The sequence below is a fragment of the Medicago sativa genome, chromosome 5, assembly GCF_051527215.1.
Source record: "Medicago sativa cultivar Bolivia chromosome 5, Bolivia_mono, whole genome shotgun sequence".
Taxonomy (NCBI): domain Eukaryota; kingdom Viridiplantae; phylum Streptophyta; class Magnoliopsida; order Fabales; family Fabaceae; genus Medicago; species Medicago sativa.
The window spans coordinates 383,248-407,419 of NC_140753.1; the positions used below are offsets into that span (position 1 = coordinate 383,248).

Consider the following 24,172-nt stretch of genomic DNA (forward strand, 5'->3'; position numbering starts at 1 on the left):
TATGAAATTTGTTACATTTTGTTTTAATATTTGAATTTACTCTTATTTATTTGTTATATGTGTTATTTGCATTGAAAAAGGTCGAAACTGACTATTTTATTTATTATTTTTTTGGGTTAAATATGTTTTTTGCCCTTGTAAATATGTTAACTCTTCGTTTTAATCTCTCTAAAAAAAATCAACTTCTAGTCTTAAAAAAACTTTCATCATCACTTTTTACCCCTCCTCCAAATAGTTTTAGTTGACAATGTTAACAATACTCACTTTCTTATTGTCCTTTACTTCTTGGTGGAATTTTAGTACAGCTTGTATTTATTTCATCTTCTTATGAATTAAGTTCAATCTTAAGTTCCTTAAAAAAAAAAAAAAAAAAAAGAGTTCAATCTTAAGTGTTGAATCAATGCTACCAACACTTTTTCTAAGAGTCACTTTTTTTTTACTGGAATTATGGTGGGTCTAATACTTTAGAAATTGTTCCACTTAAAATGATGGGTATGCATTAGTTTCATCAAATAAAATAATGAATGTTAAAAGAGTGTTGAACATAAAGTATCCCTAACATTCTTCATTAATCGTTATAACAGTTTATTGAATTATTGTTTTGTTTTACGAAGAGAAAATTGTTTTGTTAAGAGAATAATACTGAATTTACAAATCTTCTTGGCTTTTAATATGACGAGAGATTCAACTCTTAAATATGAGATGGGTTCTACCATCTATCTATATATTATTGGGGTAATAGTCACTTTAGTCTCTGAATATGTAATGATTAGTTATTTTAGTCCTTCATTGTATCAAATTTTTTTTTTTTTGAAAAAGCCAAAATGAAATATATTCACACTAAACTCAACGCCTCTTTAGCACAAGGAGTGTCATAGAAGCGCTCAAAGAAACAAACAATCTGTCAAAGTACAAAAGCAGACATTAGTCGATACCCAAACAAAGTAACGGGTTCGACCGCCACTGCTGACAACCAAAAACAAAAGCGGCATTATTAGCACGCAACCACCAATACGAGTGGAACTTAACCTTTTCCACTAGCTCCTCTATAGGAGTAATAATATTATTAAAAATTCTATTATTACGCTCCTTCCAGATAAGCCAAACACATAGAAGCCAAATGAGCTGAAGAAAGGAGCGTCTAGTCTTCATACCACCTAAATAATGCGTGAAATGAAGAAAATGATCTCCAATATGATAATGATCTACTCCTGAAAAACCAAGTCAAGACCGCACCTGATACCAGATAGCACCAAAAACATTACAATGTAAAAATAGGTGATCGACAGATTCAACATGATCACATCCTGACACACATAAGATGTCTGCAGCAGTAACAATGCCCCGATTGAGAAGGTTGATTTTTGTCGGCAACCTGTCACGAAGCAAACGCCAAGCTAAAATCGACACCTTCAGCGGAACCTGAGGATGCCAAATAAGGTGCTGAGCTGCATCCACCACATGATGATCATGTGAAGTAAGGATTTCATAACCTGAACACACTGAGTAGCCTCCTATAAGGTCAGGCTGCCACTGCCAAGTATCTGAAATAATAGGCTGCAAAAAGACATGAGATAAAAGAGTCCTACACTCCACTAACAACTCCTCCTCCCACGCCCACAACCTCCTCCTCCACTGCCACGCACCACCCCCAACCTAGCGAACACATAGAGGCAACAGACGCCAACTTGTTTTCCGCTAAATTAAACAAACGGCTAATGCGCCGACAAAGAGGTACATCTCCAACCCATCGGTCCAGCCAGAAAAACGTGGTCTCCCCATCACCCACCTTCCTCGACATCAACCCAGCAAACCATCCCTCTCCCTCTTCACCTACCCCATCTCTAATCTTCGCCACCTCCCTCCACCAACAAGAAACAATCAGGGCCCCAACCTCCAACCTCCCTGCCTCCCCACCATACCTAGCAGCCAACAGCCTATACCAAAAACCTCCTCTATCTACCAACATCCGCCAACACCATTTACCTAAAAGAGATAAATTAAACTCCCGCAACTGCCTAACCCCCAGTCCTCCATCCTCCTTATGAAGGCAAATAGTTTGCCAATCAATCCAATGAATTTTACTGAGAACCTCACTCCCCCCCCCCCCCAAAATTTAAAATAAAGATTCAATGGAAGAGACTATACCTGACAGAGCTTTGAAGAAGGAAAGGGCGTAGACAGACAGAGAGGTCAGAACGGATTTAAGAAGAGTCAAACGGCCCCAAAAAGAAAGAAAACAACTTTTCCATGACGACAATCTATACTTAATGGTATGCATCACAGGGTCCCAGAACGCTAACCTACGAGGATCACCCCCAATAGAGAGACCCAAGTACATGAATGGAGCCTTCCCCACTTTACAATTCAAGATAGATGTTGCCTCAACCAACCAGGAATCAGAGATGTTTACACCAACCAGCATATTTTTATTAAAATTAACCTTCAGGCCAGACATGGACTCAAACAACAAAAGCACAGCCCGCAAAGCTCTGACATTAGCCCAACTTTTAACGCCATCAGCGAATTGAAGGTGAGAAACCACCAAAGGGTTATGCGCCCCCACAGTATATCCCTCAAACATTTGAACATTCACCATTTCAGACATCATAACATTCAGACCCTCGGTTGCCATAAGGAATAAAAAAGGTGAGAGAGGATCATCTTGTCGGAGACCCCGCTCTAACTGAAACTCATCTGTGGGGCTGCCATTTACTAGAACTGAGGCCGTAGCAGTAGAAACACATTCTTTAATCCATTTTCACCATAAAATCGGAAAACCCATCTTTCCCATTACCTCATCCAAATAAGTCCAATCAACAGAATCATAAGCCTTCTCGAAATCCACTTTAAAAAGCAGAAGCTTCTTTTTCAATTTTCGAGCTTCATCCATCACCTCATTCCTAATAAGAACACCATCCAGAATCTGTCGATCTTTGACAAACGTTGTCTGAGTCTCAGAGATCACTTTACCAATCACTAAACAAAGGCGATTCGCAAGAACCTTTGCTAAAATTTTATACATACAACCCACCAAAGAAATAGGCCGAAAATCTGACAACTTCTGTGGGCTATCAACTTTAGGAATAAGAGCGATAAATGTTGTATTAATACCACGAGCTAATTTGCCATTCCGATGAAACTCCGTAATAAAGCGCATAATATCCTCTTTCAAAATAACCCAAAACTCTTTTATGAATCCAAAGTTTACACCATCCGGTCCGGGACTCTTGTAGCTATCACAGTCCCACACCGCTGCCTTCACTTCATCAACTGTAAAAGGTAACACTAAACCGCCCCCCTCCAAAACCGATAGAGTTTTAAAATTCATGTTTCCCACACCTGGCCGAACCATTTGATGTTTCTTGAAATGATTACTAAAATGCGTAAAAACGGCATTACGGATAGGTTGCACCCCCTCCACAACAAGACCATTTTCCACAAAAGAAACTATAGCATTCCTTCTTCGACGTCTAGCTAAAACCGAGTGAAAAAATTTAGAATTTGTGTCACCTTCCTTAAGCCAAAGTAACCGAGATTGCTGCCAACAAATGCTCGTGTTCAAACGGGACAAAGAATGAATCTCGTGAGTAGTCCCACGTAACTCCTCAAGCTCAGCGGGCGACAACACGCCATCAACACTTCGACCATCTAATGAAGAAAGCCTGGACTTTAAAGAGTCAAGCTTTGCCGGAATATTAGAAGAGTGAGTCAAATGCCAATCCTTCAAAGCCGACTTTATCATCTTCAGCTTCTCCTTGAGAACAAAACTGCCCCACTCTTCGATGGTGAAAGAGCTCCACTTATCAGAAACAAATTGATGATAACCCGGCAAGTCCTGCCAACATTTTAGCATACGGGAAGGACGGGGGCCCCAATTCTCATCATCCACAGATAACTGAAGCGAACAATGATCAGACACCCCACGCAAGAGAGCAATCTGCAAACAATTAGGCCATCTAAGACACCACTCCTCAGAAAGCAAAAACCGATCAATCCTACTCATTGAGATACCATCCCCTTTAAACCAGGTAAAGTGTCGCCCACATAACGGCAAATCAATCAGAAAGTTGTCGTCAATGAAAAGGTTAAATGACGCAACATCCGGTGACACAACATCAGCTCTCACTGAACGTCTTTCATCTATTCCACGAACTGCATTGAAATCCCCGCACACACAAACTTTTTTCCCACGGATATGAGATAACCTTTCGGACAGAAAAAGCCACAAAGCTTGTTTTCCTAGAGTATCACACGGAGCATAGATATTAAATAAACAGAATTCCTCATTCATCGAAATAATTCGGCCATGAATAATAAGAACATGATCTTTGCTAACAGAAGACCACACTTCCACCACCGAGGTATCCCACAAAGTCAGCATCCCCCCAGAAGCTCCTACTGAAGGACGAAAAGAGTAGGCATGAGTTCCACGTCCCCACAACAAAGCACACACAAAATCATCACACAACAAAAGCTTAGTTTCTTGTAAACAAATAATAAACGGTTGTTTCTCCCCTACCAGTGACCAAACTTCCTTCCTCTTCTCCATCCCACCCAACCCCCGCACGTTCCAAGATAATAACTTCATCACAAACACCCACCCGCCTCCACACCACCACCGAGCCACCCACACTACTTCCCTCGCCCAACCGCCCCTACCTCAACCTCCGTAGACACCACAACTGACACCTTAGGAACCTGTTTAGGACGAGATAACCCTTCGAACCTATTTTGCGAATTATTTTGCAACGAAACACCAAGAACTTTACCCAACCCATGAACATCATCAGTAGCTGCCTTATCATTCCCACGGAGAGTCACCCAATTCATCCAGTCATTATTCACTGAAGTCGAAGACGTAGATTCTCTAGAGGAACCAGAAGTCGCCCCTGAAGTAGATAATATAGTCACAAGATAGGGGGGTTTGAATTGTGACCCTTTTAAAATTAAACCTGTCACTTAAAATTTTATTCTCAAGTTGAAAACTTGGAATGGTTAAGTTAACTGACAGACTTCAGAACGTTCTGAAGTGTTAGTCTGAAAAACAGTTTAAACAGTTAAGTTAATTACACGTGTTTGTGTGTGTGTTGTGTTTACTGAAATTAAAGAGTAAAGAGAAGATAAGAAGGACACACAGAAATTTATAGTAGTTCACCCAATGTGGGCTAGTCTACTCCTCACAGTTTTGTGAGATTTTCCACTATGATGCTTGAGATAACTTCTCAAATCCTGCACCGTACAACTCTGTTCACCTGAACAATTACACAACCTGTATTCTCTAAGCCTCAGCAGGCTTGCACCTTTCTTGCTAAGTTACTTACTTAGACTTTACACCTTTCTGCTCAACCTAATACTTTAGTACCCCTAAAGCTAGATGAGACTTTGTTTACAATTTGTATGGAGTTTGTATGGAGTTTGAATGATATAGATCAGACAAAGGAGAAATGGAGGAAGAGATTTATCTTTAAAAAGATAAGAGAAATATTGATGTACACTTTGAAGACTTCTTAGAATCTTTGTGATGATCAATGTTTTTGCTAAAGCTTCAAACACTCTTATGTTGTTTTCTTGTATGCTTTGCAAAGGTGTGTATTATGCTGAGGTCTTGATCTCTATTTATAGAGTTTCTTGAACCATTGTAGCCGTTGGAGAGTGTCCACTGGTCTTGTGCCACGTGTCCTGGGACCCACCAACTTACACTTGAATTCTGGGCAAAACTGATGTACTTCAGAATGTTGCTGTGTTCTTGAGAATACTTCAGAATGTTGTTGTGTTCTTGAGAATACTTCAGAATGTTGTTGTGTTCATCATGATCTTCATCTGGGTTCATGTGGATGAACGGTCAGATATGCATCTGGGCTTTTTGCAGATGAATGTCACATGAATTTCTGGGTTGTACTTGAAGATTTGCTTTGTACGACTTCAGAATGTTCCTGGGTCAGATTTTCTTTGCAATCTGTCTTGGAACAAGTGCAGGATCTCATAAAGTGGAGCTGTCACTTTCATTCCATACTTTAGGGGATTTGGTTTGCTTTGTACAGTATCAACTCCCTTATGTGTCGAAATCTTGTTGAATCAGATTTGATCTTGCTTTTGGCTTTGCCTTTTTCTTTCCAACAACTGTACTGTTCATGTCAGAAAAAGCATGGAGCAGGATCGAACTTTCTGAACTCAGGGGACTTCAGAATGTTTCTTTTTGTTTCACTTAGGATGATTTGTAAGACTCTTATATGATGTAATCAAATCCTAATAGTGAAACATTTATGAAGTGCAGCTTGAAAACATCTAGGATAATATTCTTGACGGAATATTCCTAATGTTTTGTACTTCAAATGTTCATAGTCTTGAATGAACATTGAAGATGCCCTCTTTGACTTTAATCAATTAAATGCCTTTATTCCTTGATTGATTTTATTCATTGTACTTTACTGGGCTTTTATTTAAGTCACATAGACCTTGCATGTTCTTCATTTGGATCATGAAAATCTAGGCTTGGTTTTTGATGTTCATCATGAACAACCTTCTGAACTCTGTCCAACCTTCTGAACTCTTTTTAACTTTCTGAACTCTGACTGAGTTCTTAAGTCTTTATGTCCTTTGATTCTTTGTTTCTTGGTATGAATTGAAACTTGTTCCTGTCTTAATTAACCACTCAAGAGCACAAGTTAAATACCAACAAATTAATCAAAGTCCATTATTTCCTTAATCATCAAGGTTTGTTATCTTTAAAATTAATTAGGGATTTTGCCTCAACAGCCCCCACAACCGATTCACTAACACGGGCCCTCAATTGTTGGCGTCGAGATATTTTCATTTTTAAGGAGATCATAACATCGGACTTATTCAAGACTTTCATAACCTCCGCACGATCCTTACTAGGAAGCCTGGCAACCTTTTTAAGAGTAAGAACCGGATGTCTAAGCACCCCACCCGCTTTCTTTTTATGATTTGATCTTGTACCTCCTCTAGCCATACCACCGGCCTCCCCCATATCCTCTTCAACCTTTTTTTCTTAGATGAGACGAGACCGACATCAGCACTTTGAACATTACGGAGCCATTCCACACTCCACGGACCCGCCCGAGAAGACCGAACATTCGCATTAGAACTTGAAGTTGGTTGAACACGCGTTTTCTTGATGGCTGCACCTCCGTTAGAGCCTGTGCCGAGCCACCTTTAACTAGCGGCAACTCAGCATTATTAACAGGTTCCAAATCAACAGAAACAGGAACAACCTCTTTGGAAGCGATTTTAGGACTGTCCGGACGGCTAAGAGGCACTATGGGAATCTCATTCCGTACCGTAGTCTCTAAAATATTTGCTCCATTAATATTATTATCTAGATGCTGGTTCTCATCCTATGCTTCCTCCAAATTTTTAACAATTTTGTCAACAAAAACATCCACATTATCCCTTGTTTCAATGTCATCTAATAACTCTGCAAAACCCGGAGAAGACACAACAGACTTCACGTCCTCCTCAGACAAGCAGGCATCATCTCCAAGATGAAAACCCCATTCTTCAATGATTTTAATATCCACCAGATCACCATCTAATAAAATCTGTTCCGTCAAATTAATCGCATCAAAAGACGAAGTAGAAACTAACACCCTAGCGTAGTCTAACCGCTGTCTGGCTAAAGAACAGTTGTCTGCACGTAAAAAACTCCCACATTCAAAAACACACAGCTTAAAAAAACATTCATTCCATGCATGCAACGGAACCCCACACACTCTTAACCATGCACCTCTTCGAAAAGGCAACACCGTATTATCCCATCTAACCAACTGGGAAAATAGTAAATCAAAAAATTATCTTGCCTCCTTAACCACTTCAAAAATCGAGCCTCCAGACATAGAACGAAGAAACACCTTATCTGCCCCCAGTGGAATAATTTCAAGGTCCGTAAATCCAGCATCCTCCACACGACATTGAATAAGAGGGACTATCAAAATTTTAAAATAGTCCCTGATTGTGCATTTTGTTAGTCAAAATAGTCCTTAACACTAAAATAACATCTCAATGTTCCCAATAAATCTTTTCATATAGGGACTAAAATGACAATAAACATGTACTTATAAGGACTAATATGACAATAAGTAAGTATATTGGAGGACTAATCTGACAATATTAATGAAATATTTTAACATTAAGGACTATTTTGACTAACAAAATGCACAATCAGGGACTATTTTGAAGTTTTGATACATTGAAGGACTATTTTGACTATTCATTACAATTTCAGGGGCCAAAGTGACTATTATCCCATATATTATTATCTTTGTAATCTAAACCTAACTCATTCTAGAACTAGAATTATGCCTATGTGGCATCTCTAAAATATCTTCTCACACTAGTAACAACTTGGCTTTCTATCTTATTATGCATCTTTAAAGAATTAAATTAAATAAATCACATGTTCATTAGTTCCCTAACTATAACAATTCCATATAATATTTTTACTCCAAATTTTTTTAAACAAAATGCTTAAACTTCTTAAAGCTCCTTTCACTTGTAAGAAGAACAAAAAAAAACAGATAAGTATTCACAAGTAGGCTTGAAAACCAAAAGATCTTAGATATTACTCTAATTAAATTACTCTTAAACTGACCAAATATTTTACCCTTAATTTGTCTTGATTGTTCATTAGTTAGTTTACTTTTCCAACTTCGTATGAATGGGGAAAAAAGGATAAAGGAGGATTACATTTGCACTTTTGTTTCATCCTTGCTGCCTGTTAAGTCAATAAAACATAAAATTTATACACAAATTTTGGGTTTTATTTATCATCAATTTCTCCAAGCAACTACTGAATTGTACCTTTTCAATTTTGTATTATAGTTTTTCTCCTCTTTTTTGCTCTTTAACTATAACTCTTAGTTAATATTTGGTTATGGCATGATAGATACGTAAATCACTCTTAGATTAACCAAATATTATAGCCATACTTTTTTTTATTTGATATAAAGTTTGTTAGTCTACTTTTTTTAATAAAAAATGTCATAAATAAAAAAGAATATAAGGCTGAGGAGACATAATGTCTGTTAGTCTCCTTTTCTAACTTTCTTATTTTCTGTTATTACTTCTTTATTAATATATCCCTTTCACTTGAATTGATTGAATTGAAAAATGTATATATAAATTGATTCTTAAGTTTTAATTGTGCTCAATGATAGTTCCGATGTATATAAACGATCAGATACAAATCGGTTCTTAAGTTTTAATTGTGCTCAACAAATTTCTCAGAAAAATAACATTTTTATTTTGATAAAAAAATTGTTTTAAATTTAGCACTAAATTTGTAACAAAAAAAAATAGCACTAAAGAGGGTAAAAGCCCAATGTGCATCCTTTATTTATTTATGCTGCAGATATAATCAAATTAAATTTTAATAAAAAAATTAATTATTATAAAAGGTCTTAAGATGAATGATTATAAATTTGTTACTAAAAAATTCATGTCATGATAAAGAAGTATTTGAATGCTGCTTATGAAAAATGAGGAATTTGATTTATTTATTTTTTAAAGTTGAGTTATTTCATCTCATTTTCTTTAAATAAAATAATTTCATAGAATCAAGTTAGAATAAGTATTTGATAATATCTAATTAAAATTCAAAACTTCCTTTTCTAAAATATCTAATTAAACAAATGCAGAAAAATAAGAATAAACAAAGCTTATATCTAATTAAACAAATGCAGAAAAATAAGAATAAACAAAGCTTTTATAATAACTCAATATTTAACCCCATTTCTATTGATTTTTAATAAAGATGAATTAAACATTATTTGTGTCAAAAATAAATTTTATCTACTATATATTTTATTCACTTGACGAATGAATAAGTTTAAAAATATTTTAATAAGCTCTCTTCCTTGAAATTACTTGCTACTTTTTCTTATGTGTGTGGTGGTTTTATGTTATTGGAATCCTTGGAGCTTTTGGATCCACCACAGTCCTTAGTAGGAATGACTCATGAACTGTTTTATCATTATTGTGGATGGGGGACACTTTGTTTCTGAACCTGATGTGGAGCCATTTTTTCTCAGCCATTCTGTGCTTGTTTTGCATTTAGGTGAAAGAACTACAAGCAGCAACATCCATTTTGTGATTGTTTTGCATTTTGTGCTTGATGTTGTTACATTGCTCAGTGATTGTTTTGTTCATAAGGGGTCCTCACAATTCAACCAATGGGATCCGGGTGGATGTTCTTTTGTCCATTGGGAAGGTTTACTTGGATGGGAGGCTACTTGGACACATGTTGCTCGGAAAGTTGCTACCACTCCTCAACATTATCTTTGCTTCAACCTTGAGGATAAGGTTGATTTTAAAGGGGAAGGTAATGTGATGAGTCAAAGAGATGAAAAGGGCAATATAGAAAATATGAAAGTGGACACTTATAAATAAGAGAAGACCAAAGAAACAAGGCAGAAAATGTGTGATGTAACTGTTGGAACACTAGTTAATTCTAGTGAAGAAAATTGGAAAGAAAAACACTATGAAAAAACTAGTGTGTAGGTGTGACTTAAAAATGTCCCACATTGAAGGGTCACCCCAACTAGTAAGTGTTTATATATGGGAAAAATGACCTCCAAGGGTGTGCCCTTGGGGTACCCAATTTTGTGAACGGGTGAACGCTTAAAAAAAATTGATATATATTTTTTTGTCACTTGAAAATGTTAAATTAATTAATTAATTAATTTAATCATTATCCGTAAGCGCTACGCGTAACAAATAAATTTGTTACGATCCGACCCGATCCAAAAGCATATCCAGAAATTTCCGGATATATCCAATTAAGAAACAAAACGCGTTTGCTTAAGGATTAAGCAGACTTAATCCCCAAGTCACTCGTTTTTTGTTACAAACTCTCCCTATAAAAGGAGAGCTCGCCCCATTTGATTCTTTACACCGAAAATTCACAGTCGATGCTTCCTGTGTTTTTTCCTCTCTTCTCCCTCCGACTTGTTTTTAACAAGTTTCTTCTGCTTCTACTCCTTTCTGTCCCTTCGGTATTAAGAGTGTTCTTAAGATCATAGTCCCTTGGTCTTAAGTTCATAGTCCCTTCGATAATATATGATTCTTCGGAATATAGAGTACTATTAAGATCATATTAAAGAATGATCTTAACAGTATATATATTATTTTAATAATTTTAAGGAGAAATGGTGGTATCACCATATTTGAGTGGTCGTAGTGCCATATCCATGTTTTGGAGAAATTAGAATGGTGGAAACACCATATTTGAGTGGTCTCAGCACCATAATAGAATGGTAATAATACCATATTAATTTGAACGGTTTCGAATAGAGCGGTTACGTACCGTATCGAGTGGCTTCGATCAAACTATTGAGCCATATTTTGAGGGTGTAATTCTCGAACGATTTTTCTACAGTGCAGTAGTTAATCGAACAGTTGTACCTGGGCTTGTTTTATCCTGGAGGCAGCGTGGTTGATAGTCTACCTTGCACAACTTTGGGTAGTGCCACGAAACGTCTTAAAGAGAGCGACCTGGTCGTGACTCAACCTAGTAACAACTTCGGTAGATGATAGAATTTGGAAATTCAAATTTAACAGTTTGGAAATCCAAAAACAACAATTTTAAGACGTTTCTATATGCTATGTCTACCGAAGAAGTTACATATTGAGGTTAAGTTGTCCCTAAATACATTAAGGATAAATCAAGCTATAGAATTACATCTTTTGACTGAAACGACGAAGTGCTTGTTGTTTCAAACAATAACACTAAAATTCATGAGATATCAATGTTGTTCTTATTTGATATTAAAAGCCACGGTAGCTCCATTTAATTTTGCCTGGCTTGTTTACCTTTCATATTGATTAAGAATATAACTTTTGACGATGTTAAAGAACTTTTATGCAATTACATAAAAGCATGATGAACCTATATTGGATATGAATTCATTCTTGCTATTGAAAAACCAATATATGCAGCGAACATCTTCTGTGCTAATAATTTGTTGGGATGGATTCGACCGTAACATTAATGAATTGTTCTATACCATCCTGGAATAACCATTTGAAAAAATTCGCAGATTTAATATTCTTAAATTTGTGTCCTTGGTTAATTGGTTGAAGGAACTAACATGATTTTAGTTCTAAGGGAGTGCTAAAATTCGGAAGTTAGTTACTCTAAGAAAGAATCTGAATTTCAGATTTCTATTGAATAAGACTGAGTTGACTCAGACTTAAAGAGAGACTTGTGTACCATGCACTCTTGTGAAAAAGATTGCACTTTGATGGTATGTTAAAAAATTAAATTCTCCTTCTATGTTATTAGTTGTGTGATTTTAATATTTGACATATCAAAATTGATCACGAACAAGTGTTTAAATTTTAAAACTTGAGTAACTTGGACTTAATTCCAAAGTTATATAATTAAACAATTTTATTTATTGCAGTCAAGATATATGAATCAAAAGTTCATATAAATTAGAATTTAGAGGATATGAATCTCTAAACATAATGATATGTGTTAATTTGATGACACATAAAATAGAAATGATAAAATAATATTTTTATCATATTTATTGATGACTGTGAACTTTGGAAAAATAAAATTGATATGCTTGAATGTTCAATTTTTTATAACGAAAATTGAAATTTATAGAGTACCCAAGTCTAAAGACAAAAATTCTAATTAAGAAATTTTTGAAGAAAAGACAATCCAACTTGTCTTATTTTTTGAACTTGGGATTGTCTGGACTATATTTAGATCCTGGACCCCAAGAGAGTTGAACTCACTAGTAGAGCCTATGAATATGTATTCATCAGGTATGCGATAAATAACGAAACATATAGGTTTTATGACCTAAATGTTAAAGTGATCATAGAATTTAAAAGATGTCGAATTCTATGTAAATATATACCCCTTTAACTAAAGAATAGTGGGGGCACTAGTGGGGGCTCTAATGGGAGCACGACATTAGTGGGGGCAAATTAAATTTCCCTTTTTAAAAATTAAGAACTAGTGGGGGCACTAAATCTGATCACATTCATGTTATCAGAAATAGTTATGAAACAGTTATGAAAACATCGTACGAGATGTTATAGAACCTCAAGGAGGTAAGAAAGCTAAAATTGCTAAAGAGTATGAACTTGGTTTATAAAATGGAAGAAGATCCATTAAGCCTTAAAAAGCTATATCCTTAATGGATGTTGAATTATGGCAAGAAACAATAAACGATGAAATGGATTTTCTAGAGTCTAACAAAACATGAAACTTAGTTGACTTGTCTCATAGTTGCAAAACCAATCGGTTGTATTTGGATTTTTGAAAAAAAAAGGAACTAAAACCTGATGGTACGGTTGATGAATACAAGGCTTTCCTTGTAGTCAAAGGTTTTAGACAAAGAGAAAAATATAGACTTCTTCGACATTCATTCACCAGTCATGAAAATCATATCCATAAGAGTACTAGTCCCTTTAGCCGCCATTTATAACTCGATAGTACTCCAAATGGATGTGAAAGTTGCCTTTTTATGGTGAACTAGAAGAACAAGTCTATATGGAACAACCTGAAAAATTTTGCAATTCATGGACAAGAAAACAAGGTCTGTAAGTTAGATAATTATTTGAATGGTCTAAAATAAACTCCTGAGGAATGGCATGAAAAATTTGACATTCTAATGTTATCGAATGAGTATAAAGTGAATGAAAGTGACAAATAATATTTGCACGATCATATGTCTCTATGAAGACGACTTGCTCATATTTGATTTAAAGATTCATGTTATGAATTATGTGAAATCATTGTTTATCAACAACATTGATAAGAAAGACCTAAACAAAAAAAAAAATTGAAGTAATTCTTGGTTTCAAGATTACTATATCAGAAAAGATAACTTTTTTGATAATCTCACAAAGTTGAGAAGATCTTAAAGAAATGTAATTATTTCACCGTAACCTTGCAATCACATATTATGATCCAAGTGTAAGAACACTTGAGATGGAATTAGAAAAACAGAATATACGAGCATCATTGGCAGCACTTAGGTATGCCACTGAATGTATTAGATCCGACATTGTCGATGTCGTGAAACTCTTGTGCAAGTTTACTAGTAGACAGGTGGGAAGCATTGCCATGCTATAGAAAGAGTCATGAGGTGTTTAAAGAAGACTATGACTCTAAGATTACTTCACTAGGAGTAACATATTGTACTTAAATGATACAAGATATAAATTGAACATCTTTCAGATGAATATTTAGCGACTAGTGTTTGCACATTGAGCATCACTAGAGGAGTTGTTTGTTAAAACAAATGATATTGACTCAGTCCACTATGGAATGAATCTGAGATGAGAACACTAGATAAAACTAGTGAAGAAGCAAGTTGGCTAAGATCCTTGCTAGCTGAGATCCCTCTATGGGAAAAACCGTTACCTGCTGTGTTAATTCATTGTGATAGTACCGCGGCTATTGCAAAGATTAAGAATCGTTATTACAATGGTAAGAGACGACAGATAAGGCGAAAACATAGCACGATTAGAGAGTGTATCTCTAAATGGAGCGGTTAGAGTTGATTTTGTACGTACGAATGAAAACTTAGCTGATCCTTTGACGAAAGGACTTAATAGAGAGAAAGTCCAAGAAACATCCAGTAGGATGGGACTAATCCCTATAGCCCACAAGTGATGGTAACCCGACCTAAATGACTGGAGATCCCAAGAAATAGGTTCAATGGGTAAAAACAAGTCATGAAGTGGTAGAACATGCTATGAGAGAAAGAATATAGAAAGCATGATCCTGCAGCGAAAGAAGGATGAGGTAATAGTAACTCTTAATGAGATCTATACTCTATGTTGAGTGGGGTACACAGCTACAGGAGTACCCTTGATAGACTCACCTATACGAATGTGGAACTTAGGCCAGTCCTATGGAATTTCGAGGCAGAATTCCTAGAGCATTCGTTAAAACCGGGATACACGTGCAGGGCCTTAAAACGCACGGGCTTTTAGAATACACCTATGAAAAGGTTTGTGTGTGGATTCTATGTCTGAGATAGAGTTCAATGTTGTAAGCAACTCTTGTTAAATCAGAATACCTTCCACTATGCTAAGGTTCAAGTTGTTGGCGACACCTTTGTATATTAGCAAATCTTATGGAAACGTTTTACGTTATTTCTCGAAACCATTTTGAAGTCAAGTGGGGGATTGTTGGAACACTAGTTAATTCTAGTGAAGAAAATTGGAAAGAAAAACACTATGAAAAAACTAGTGTGTAGGTGTGACTTAAAAATGTCCCACATTGAAGGGTCACCCCAACTAGTAAGTGTTTATATATGGGAAAAATGACCTCCAAGGGTGTGCCCTTGGGGTACCCAATTTTGTGAACGGGTGAACGCTTAAAAAAAAATTGATATATATTTTTTTGTCACTTGAAAATGTTAAATTAATTAATTAATTAATTTAATCATTATCCGTAAGCGCTACGCGTAACAAATAAATTTGTTACGATCCGACCCGATCCAAAAGCATATCCAGAAATTTCCGGATATATCCAATTAAGAAACAAAACGCGTTTGCTTAAGGATTAAGCAGACTTAATCCCCAAGTCACTCGTTTTTTGTTACAAACTCTCCCTATAAAAGGAGAGCTCGCCCCATTTGATTCTTTACACCGAAAATTCACAGTCGATGCTTCCTGTGTTTTTTCCTCTCTTCTCCCTCCGACTTGTTTTTAACAAGTTTCTTCTGCTTCTACTCCTTTCTGTCCCTTCGGTATTAAGAGTGTTCTTAAGATCATAGTCCCTTGGTCTTAAGTTCATAGTCCCTTCGATAATATATGATTCTTCGGAATATAGAGTACTATTAAGATCATATTAAAGAATGATCTTAACAGTATATATATTATTTTAATAATTTTAAGGAGAAATGGTGGTATCACCATATTTGAGTGGTCGTAGTGCCATATCCATGTTTTGGAGAAATTAGAATGGTGGAAACACCATATTTGAGTGGTCTCAGCACCATAATAGAATGGTAATAATACCATATTAATTTGAACGGTTTCGAATAGAGCGGTTACGTACCGTATCGAGTGGCTTCGATCAAACGATTGAGCCATATTTTGAGGGTGTAATTCTCGAACGATTTTTCTACAGTGCAGTAGTTAATCGAACAGTTGTAGCTGGGCTTGTTTTATCCTGGAGGCGGCGTGGTTGATAGTCTACCTTGCACAACTTTGGGTAGTGCCACGAAACGTCTTAAAGAGAGCGACCTGGTCGTGACTCAACCTAGTAACAACTTCGGTAGATGATAGAATTTGGAAATTCAAATTTAACAGTTTGGAAATCCAAAAACAACAGTAACTTCTTCTCTCTGATTCTCCAGTCCTTCACTTCTATTCTTCTTATTCTTATTACATTCCTTTTGTTACCTATTACTCTCTCTTTATCAACAGAGATTCCAATTACCAAATTGTAATGTTTAATTGAGTGAATCAATGAAATTTCATTTACATTCTTATTCCAACTAAGTAAAATCATTACATATGTTCTTCTCAGTTGTGATTTGTTAGTCTACATTCCAATAATCATAGTCAATGTAATTTTTCTTTAAAATTAAAAATGGTTAAAAGTTTGAAATTCTAGTTAGGGATTTCATTCTTAAATGTACAATTTGATTTTTTCATTTTTATATTAATGTACTTTGAAAGCACACTGCAGTTGGATGTGAATATGTCATAGCATGTGATGATTGAATCAAAATAGCATCATTATTGTTGTAACTACCGCCTGCAGATAATATTCAGAATCTGAAATGCTTTCACTGACTCACACGTGGGTGTGGGGGGGATCTTGACCCTTTCCTTAATTAATTTTACAGAGATGTTTTGTCACAACTGCTCTGCTCCTCACCCAGCTATATTGGATCAGGATCAGGATCGACCAGAGTAGAATCACATTCATATACATGTAATTAATTACCTACTAAATATACTATGTAATACAATAATTTAATTATACAAGTGTATTACTTATGGAAAAAATAGCGAAGGTGCCTAAGACAGTACTCATTGTCCTTCTCATCATTCTCATTCTCAACCATATATAGTTGTTTGCTAGTCCAATCCGGATACATAGCATCTACCTCTCCTTCACCAGCACTAGTTCCAGTTGCGTCCTTCGCATTTATGCTATTTTTCCTACCAAACTTCTATTTTCAAATATAACTGTTTCTAAATTTCAAAAGCCACTAATTAATTTTCAGGAAAGCAGTAGTACTAGTACGAGAGAGCTGGAGGGTGAAGCGTTCGATATGAAGAAGGAAGCAAAGAAAGTGAAAGAAGGTGGGGGTCATTTCCAGCTACGTGTGGTGTGACTCAAAGTGAAACCAATGCAGGCCTTGTGTGCTAGTTGAGGTTTCAATCACAACAATATTGGTTGCCGAACACTATCCCATAGCTTGGAGGTGTATGTGCCAAAATAACTTATTTTCACCTTAGTTAGTTAATTAGTCCAACACTAATTCATCCAATTTTAAATTTGCTTGCTAGTTCACTGCAACAACAATTTATAGTAAAACCTACCGAAGTTTTATTCCTAAGAAATTAATATGTTTATTACACACATCAGTATTTGAGTTACTCCCTTCCCTTCGGTCTCATGTATAAGCAAAAATTTAACGGAAACTAATAGTGAACTCTCCTCTATCTAAATGTCTTTCTGTGGCTTTTGTAATTAAGTTTTCATTTTTTTTTGGCTTAACTACTATTTTGATCTATATTTTAACTCATTCATGAAATTTGTCCCTCTATTTTAAAATCACTTGGTTTTGGTTCTTTTATTAAATTTTGGTATTTAAAAATAATGATTTGATATGTTTTAAATAACATGAGTCAGAGTTACGACATGATAATGTGGACCGATCAACTTTCATGAAATTACAAGAAAACTCGTTAAAAAAACTTCAATTTTCACAATTTTACAATACAAAAATCGGTTAGATGGACCAAACTGAATGAATTGTATTGCTTTTCAGTTTTGACTATTACAATGTATATATCAGGTTCTCAATCAGCTATGACTATGGTAAATACATTTTTGTATTTGGGTTGGATCGATATTTGCTATGAAAACCAAAAATCGATCCCTAAACCTGTTAACCTTTTCTATAAAAAAAAATAAATGAAAATCGATCCAATCCATTAATAAAACAACAATTTTGTAATTTTGTTTTAAGTATTTTGGATAATTGCTTGAGGTTGCATAGGATCAGATATGAACATTATAATTATTAGGCTTTTTTGGCTTAATTGATTATCTGGTCCTTTAATTTAATTTTTTTTTCTGAATGGCCCCCTTATTATTAAACGTTATAATATGGTCCTTTATCTTTGTTTTAGTCATCAATTTGATCATATTTTATTAATTTTAAACCTCTTAAAAGAAGACCGTTGGATAAAAAAGGTTTTTTAGATTTTGATTTTTCTGCTTAGTGTTTTGGAAATTAAACAATTATGGAAAAAGCTAACAAGTGTCCTAAGGGCATTGTTTAAGCATCTAAAAATAGCAACTTTTACATTGGAAATTGTACAGTTATGATTTTAACATGTGTTGGACTTGTATTTTTAAGATATAGTTTCTTTTTATGGGTTCCTTATACAATGCCCTTAGGGCACGAGTTGATCATTGTTGTTTTGTTTATTGGGACGATTGTCAAAGATGAAGAATGCTTTTTTTGGAAGTGGCTATGATGAGCTGTTGCGCTTAATAGTCTAAGTCAAAGGTCCATAAAGCAACAGTCAGAGTTGTCAACCATGCATGCATATCCAATTTCCAATTTATTTTTATCAACAAAATTTACATTTTTTTTTCAAGGAACAAAATTTACATTTTATTTTACATAGACATCTTAGCCTACTTCGCATTCAATTAATTACATTTTATTTTTCAGTTGATTTCATTTTTTTTCACTCAAATTAATGTCCGAAAGACTTTGATTTCTTTAAATTTAAATGTAAATGTAAAAATAAGTTACCAATAATTACTTATTATTTGTACAACATTTTTCCCAAGATTTAACTAATGAAAGCATCTAATAGAGACATGGCCCAAACGTGGATCTTATTGTTGGTGAAATATTATATATATTTTTCAATTTTTATTATTTTAAATTTATTTTTTACGAAAAATGTTATTAATCTTTATACCATTTTTAGAGATTCATATTCATATTATAATATGCGCCTAAATTGAATTTGAAAGTAAAAAGATATACAGTCCATAAAACTTAATTCAATCATCATTATTAACTGGCCCGGCCCTGAGGGGGTGCAAACAGCTCAACAGAGCTGGGCCTCCTTCAGCCATGGGTCTCAAAAAAAAATTAATACCCACTAGTACTACTGCCCTCTAATTTTTTTTTTTTAATACCCCAACCATTTTCTGTCCCCTTGTTTTAGCCTTTTAGGCCTATTAGAACTAGACAATCGACCCGTGCTGTCGCACGGGTCATATCGACTATAATATACAAAAATAAAATATATCATTTTATAGATTTGAAAAGACAATCAAGGGTACGAAAACTATGTCGCCGATATTACTTTCAGATATCGCATTTCCCTTAGGCATATATTTCTCCATCCTTGCTATAATCAGTCGTGTTCCACTATTTGGTCATTCTATTTGATCTATATTACTTAATACATAGCATCACGGACAATCCAACTCTTAATCTTAATTTATGATTTGAAAGTCTCAAAGTAGTAATTATCTTGAGATGCATGGATCTAACATATCTATATAATTTTATGGTTTGATTTACTATTTATTTTTTTTTTACCTAATATAGCCCTATTATAAGACGGAAAAAAATCCACTTCGACCCCCAATTATAAGAATAAGAAAAAACTCACTATTGACCAATTAAAAGAAGTTATTTTTGCAAAAAAAAAAAAAAAAAACTTAAGTATTTATCGGATTTATATTTTCTAAAGCACTTGGAACCATGACATTGTTTAGTTAAAAGGACTACCACTAAGTTATTCAATTTCAAGTGTAATCTAGGAAAATCGAAGATTATGTTTTTTTGTCAACGAGAGTGAGTATCACAAACATCATACCAATATTTGTGAAATTTGGAAGAATGTGCAAGTTCTGAACATGACAATATTGTTTATAGATATTTAAGTTTCGAATTCAATTTATGGAAATATTTGTCCAATATTAAATAGATAAAATCAACATGAAGCTTTAATATTTTTATGTTTCAACCATAACATTGACATTAGTGTAGTCATCGTGTAAGAATTCGAAAGTGTAAATTTCAGATAAATCAAGCAATTCCTAATGCTCTATACAACAGAAAGCAATTTGATGAGTTGTTCGTGTGATCAAACCTTTGCTTTCTGTTGATTGCGCCAATGATATATGGAATCAAACCTTCCATTAGGATCACACGAACAGCTCATTACAACATTCAGATAGCTCAAAACGTTTGTTATTGGGATCAGCTGATAATAATTCCTTTCGCAGAAGAACTCGCGAATCTGATGATCACCATTTCCAGCCCCTCGACTCTGACCATACTGTTGCTCATGTCGCTGCCAACAATAACCTTCGCAATCGCAGGCACTAGCTAGCATAATTAGCATGATCGAGGACCAATAAGTGAAAATTAATTCTCATAATATAATCATTATTTCATTCGTTATGGTGATGTGATGGGTGGCTATCATTTCCAATTTAATTGTATATCACTTATTCTTAAAGCTTATTAGGTCTAGCTACAACTAAACCTAATTTTTTCCCTCTAATTCCATGTCATTAATTGCTAATCACTTTAACCCTACAAATATTTCCCTCCTTCTATATGTTAAATTTAAATTTCAAATTTTGCCTTGCCATTTGTGTTATTTTCCATTTACCGAGGCTTGAATTTCAAATCTCCACTCAGCACACGTTTAGTTGTTTCCAAAGCATATATATGTAGCTCTCCACCCTCCCTCTCCACTTTCCAAAACAAAATGGAATCAAACACATCATTATTTATTCCTTGAATCCTTGAATCTTCCATACCGAGAATATTTATGCACTTCATTTTCTTCAAACATAACCAGGTATCCTTAAAGCTTATTAGGTCTAGCTTATCACTAAACCTAATTTTTTCCCTCTAAATCACATCTCATTAATTTCTAATCAACCCTAAAAATATTTCCCTCCTTAGGTTTGAATTTGAATTTTAAAATTTTGCATTGCAATCTGTTATTTTTCCTATTTTTTGTGAGCATTAACTGAGCCTTAGTGATAGGAGTGTTTGTTGGATCGTCATATACAAAAAACAATGTGGTAGCATTTGTTACGCACATCCCACTTTCTATGCATTTATTAAGGAATTCTTTTAGCACAATTAGCTTCCGGTTTGAATTTCAAAACATAAGCTTCTGTTATTCCTCTCCCTTGAAATACCCCATGCACACTAACACATTTAATATCCACTCAGTAAAGAATGTTGTTCTGTCCTTCCATATGATTTGTGCCTCTCATAGAAACTTTGCATTACATAATCATTGCATGCTTATTTCATTGCAGCAACCGTTTTTGCTTATGGACCGACCAAATTTTTCTGATGAGATATTTGAGGAGGAAGCATTGAAAGAGCATTTTGAAGTTTTTGAAAAGAATCTTAAGGATATTGATGCTCAGATTATGGAGGTTAAAAATGCTTTGAGTTTGACATTTCTTCTCCCACAGCCATTATTCGAAACAAAGATACAAAGGTAGAACCACCTATACCTTAGTTTCTTTAGTTGAAATATAATTGTTACATTAATGGGTCTACTGTCTATCTTATTTTTGTTTTCTACTTCTCAAGCATCCTAATTTGCATTTTAAATATGTGCTTCATGTAATGAAGGATCTTGCTTGCAAATTATCCCACCATACAATTAATTATGCTAAATATCCATTATGTGTTGAGATTTAGAATTCAATTCCTACAAACTGCAAATTAAAAACCAAAATCTTAATGATATTATATTTTCTAAGTTTTTAATTTGAAAATACTTATTTTTGTATATGACAGGTTGGATGGTTAGAAGGCAGATATAAAGGAAGCCAAGAATGATATTAAATAATTTGAAGTGTTCGTAACTCACTTATTTCCTCTGTTAATATTTTTTTTTAAAGTTTGTGTGTTTTTTTTTTGTTCTGTCTATAGCTTCAGTGGACAAAACAAATGCTTCTAGATTTAATTCTTTTTAGTTGTTTTAGTCATCGTGTGATTTTTTGAGAACATAGATGATATAGTCTTCAAGCTTGAAATTATTTTCATATAATGCAAGGGAGTTTGTGCTATAACAACAACATCATAATATGTATTATTGAGGTTCAAGCATCTACAGAATGCAAGGGAGTTTGTGATTTTGATTTCTCTATGTGTCATTCATTTTTATTTGGTCATTCATTTTGCATTCAAAGATACATGAGAAATTATGATTATCTTATAAAAGTGTTGATTATGTTGGAGTGTTACCAATGTTGAGATTTAGATTGAGAGGTCCATCTATGTGAACGCTAACTTTCTTCTCTACTTTTCGTTATGTATATTCCGGTGGCGAGACTACAAATACGATTTTATCGTTAAGCAACATGAATCCTTTGTCTTCGGCGCTCCATTGACTATGTGTCCATCCTATATTCAAAACCAGTTTTGTTCTATGATTAATTCACACTGTGCTTTAACTTATTGATGTAGTGATCAATCATCAATCATTGTTAAGGTTGTTTTGTGGTTCTACTACATATTTGTTTGACACTGTTTTGCCAAAAACAGCACAACAACTGTTTGTCACAATGGTTCATTAGATGACATTGATAAATCTAAATTAGGTGTACGTCCCTTAGTTAATTTTTTATTATAGTATTCTAAATTACAGCCACAAGAATATGCTAAACGGAAAAATCAAATTGTCCCATTCCTTTGCACGGTTTCTAATTGAATTTTGGAAATCATATATTAATTATTTCAAATCTATCCATGCTTTTTCAATTGTTATAAAAATACTATCATTTTAAATCTAAAATACTCATGGGTTGCACGGGTCAAAAGTCTATTTTCAAATAACTATTGCATTTTACTAATAGTGAATGCATTACAGCTCATAAGACCCGTGCGGCGCACGGGTCATCAATCTAGTTCTATTTTATATATGTAATTTTTTTAGGGTCATTTGATGGATATATATACCGCTTGTACTTGATTCATTTTTTATAAGCTTCAATGAATGTTTAAGGGATTTGAATAGAAAGATGTTTCTAATTTTTAACTTTTTATCAAAATATTTTGAATACTGGTTCCAAAAGTTCTCCATGCAGTGATTACAACTCTATGGCTTCTCTTCTAGTGCTAATGATCCTCTTCTATGGCTTCTCTTCTAGTACTCTCTATATCTTGATGGTATACTCCGTTGGAATCGTAATTAACACAACATTTTTAAAGAAGAATAATTTGGATAATATTTGGTAATTCTAGCTAGGTTACCAGCTTCTTACTTGATCCAAAGTACACAGCAAACATCTTTGACCAGATACAATCATATCTTGAACTTAATGCATCTTCTGATGGTGTTCATCTCTAGATTTCACATTGTATACAAGATGAATTGGGTTACTTTTGACGAAATTCGTTATCAGATATAATCAAAATTCATTGGATTGGGTAACAGCTCGTAATTTTTGTTACTCCAACTAATCCAATAAAACAAGTTGGTTCTGGATGAGACATTGGATCATGTAACGTGCAAATCTTATCATTAATTTAGATAAAATTTAATAATTTACAATGCCATTAAAAGATCTAAATTTCAACTTCAAAAAGATTAAATATTCCTTATAAAAATAAGCAAATTAGTCTAACCGAGACTTCCCTAGCAAATTAGGTTAATCATCCTTTTCAACTATACTTAAGGCCACCACTCAATTAGGGAGTTAGGGTGAAAACATTGGTTATCGAACTGTTATTATTGATACCGTTGAAAAAAAATATAAAAAAACAAACGAAATCGAATTTTAGCTACCGAACTGAACCGAACTATTTCGAATTGAACTGAACTGTTTTGAACTGTTTTACTTCAGTTTCAACATTGTTACTTTGTTAGTAATGATTTAGTTTTTTTTGTTCAATTCAGTTTCATAATTGTTAGTAAT

General features: G+C 34.4%; 1 protein-coding gene and 1 long non-coding RNA gene across 2 annotated transcripts; one reads left to right on the plus strand and one right to left on the minus strand.

Moving 5' to 3' along the window:
* Nucleotides 1–835: 835 nt before the first annotated feature.
* LOC146918834 (uncharacterized) lies at nt 836–2,635 on the minus strand. Its single transcript, XM_085710536.1, has 4 exons — nt 2,149–2,635; nt 1,790–1,959; nt 1,237–1,557; nt 836–901 (listed from the first exon to the last, which is right to left on the minus strand). The coding sequence occupies exons 1-4, from the start codon at nt 2,633–2,635 to the stop codon at nt 836–838; spliced, it is 1,044 nt and encodes a 347-aa protein (XP_085566662.1).
* A 17,788-nt stretch (nt 2,636–20,423) lies between these two features.
* Nucleotides 20,424–22,395, plus strand: LOC146918835 (uncharacterized). Its single transcript, XR_015011233.1, has 2 exons — nt 20,424–21,744; nt 22,050–22,395. It is a non-coding gene; the product is annotated as an uncharacterized LOC146918835 (long non-coding RNA).
* Nucleotides 22,396–24,172: the final 1,777 nt, after the last annotated feature.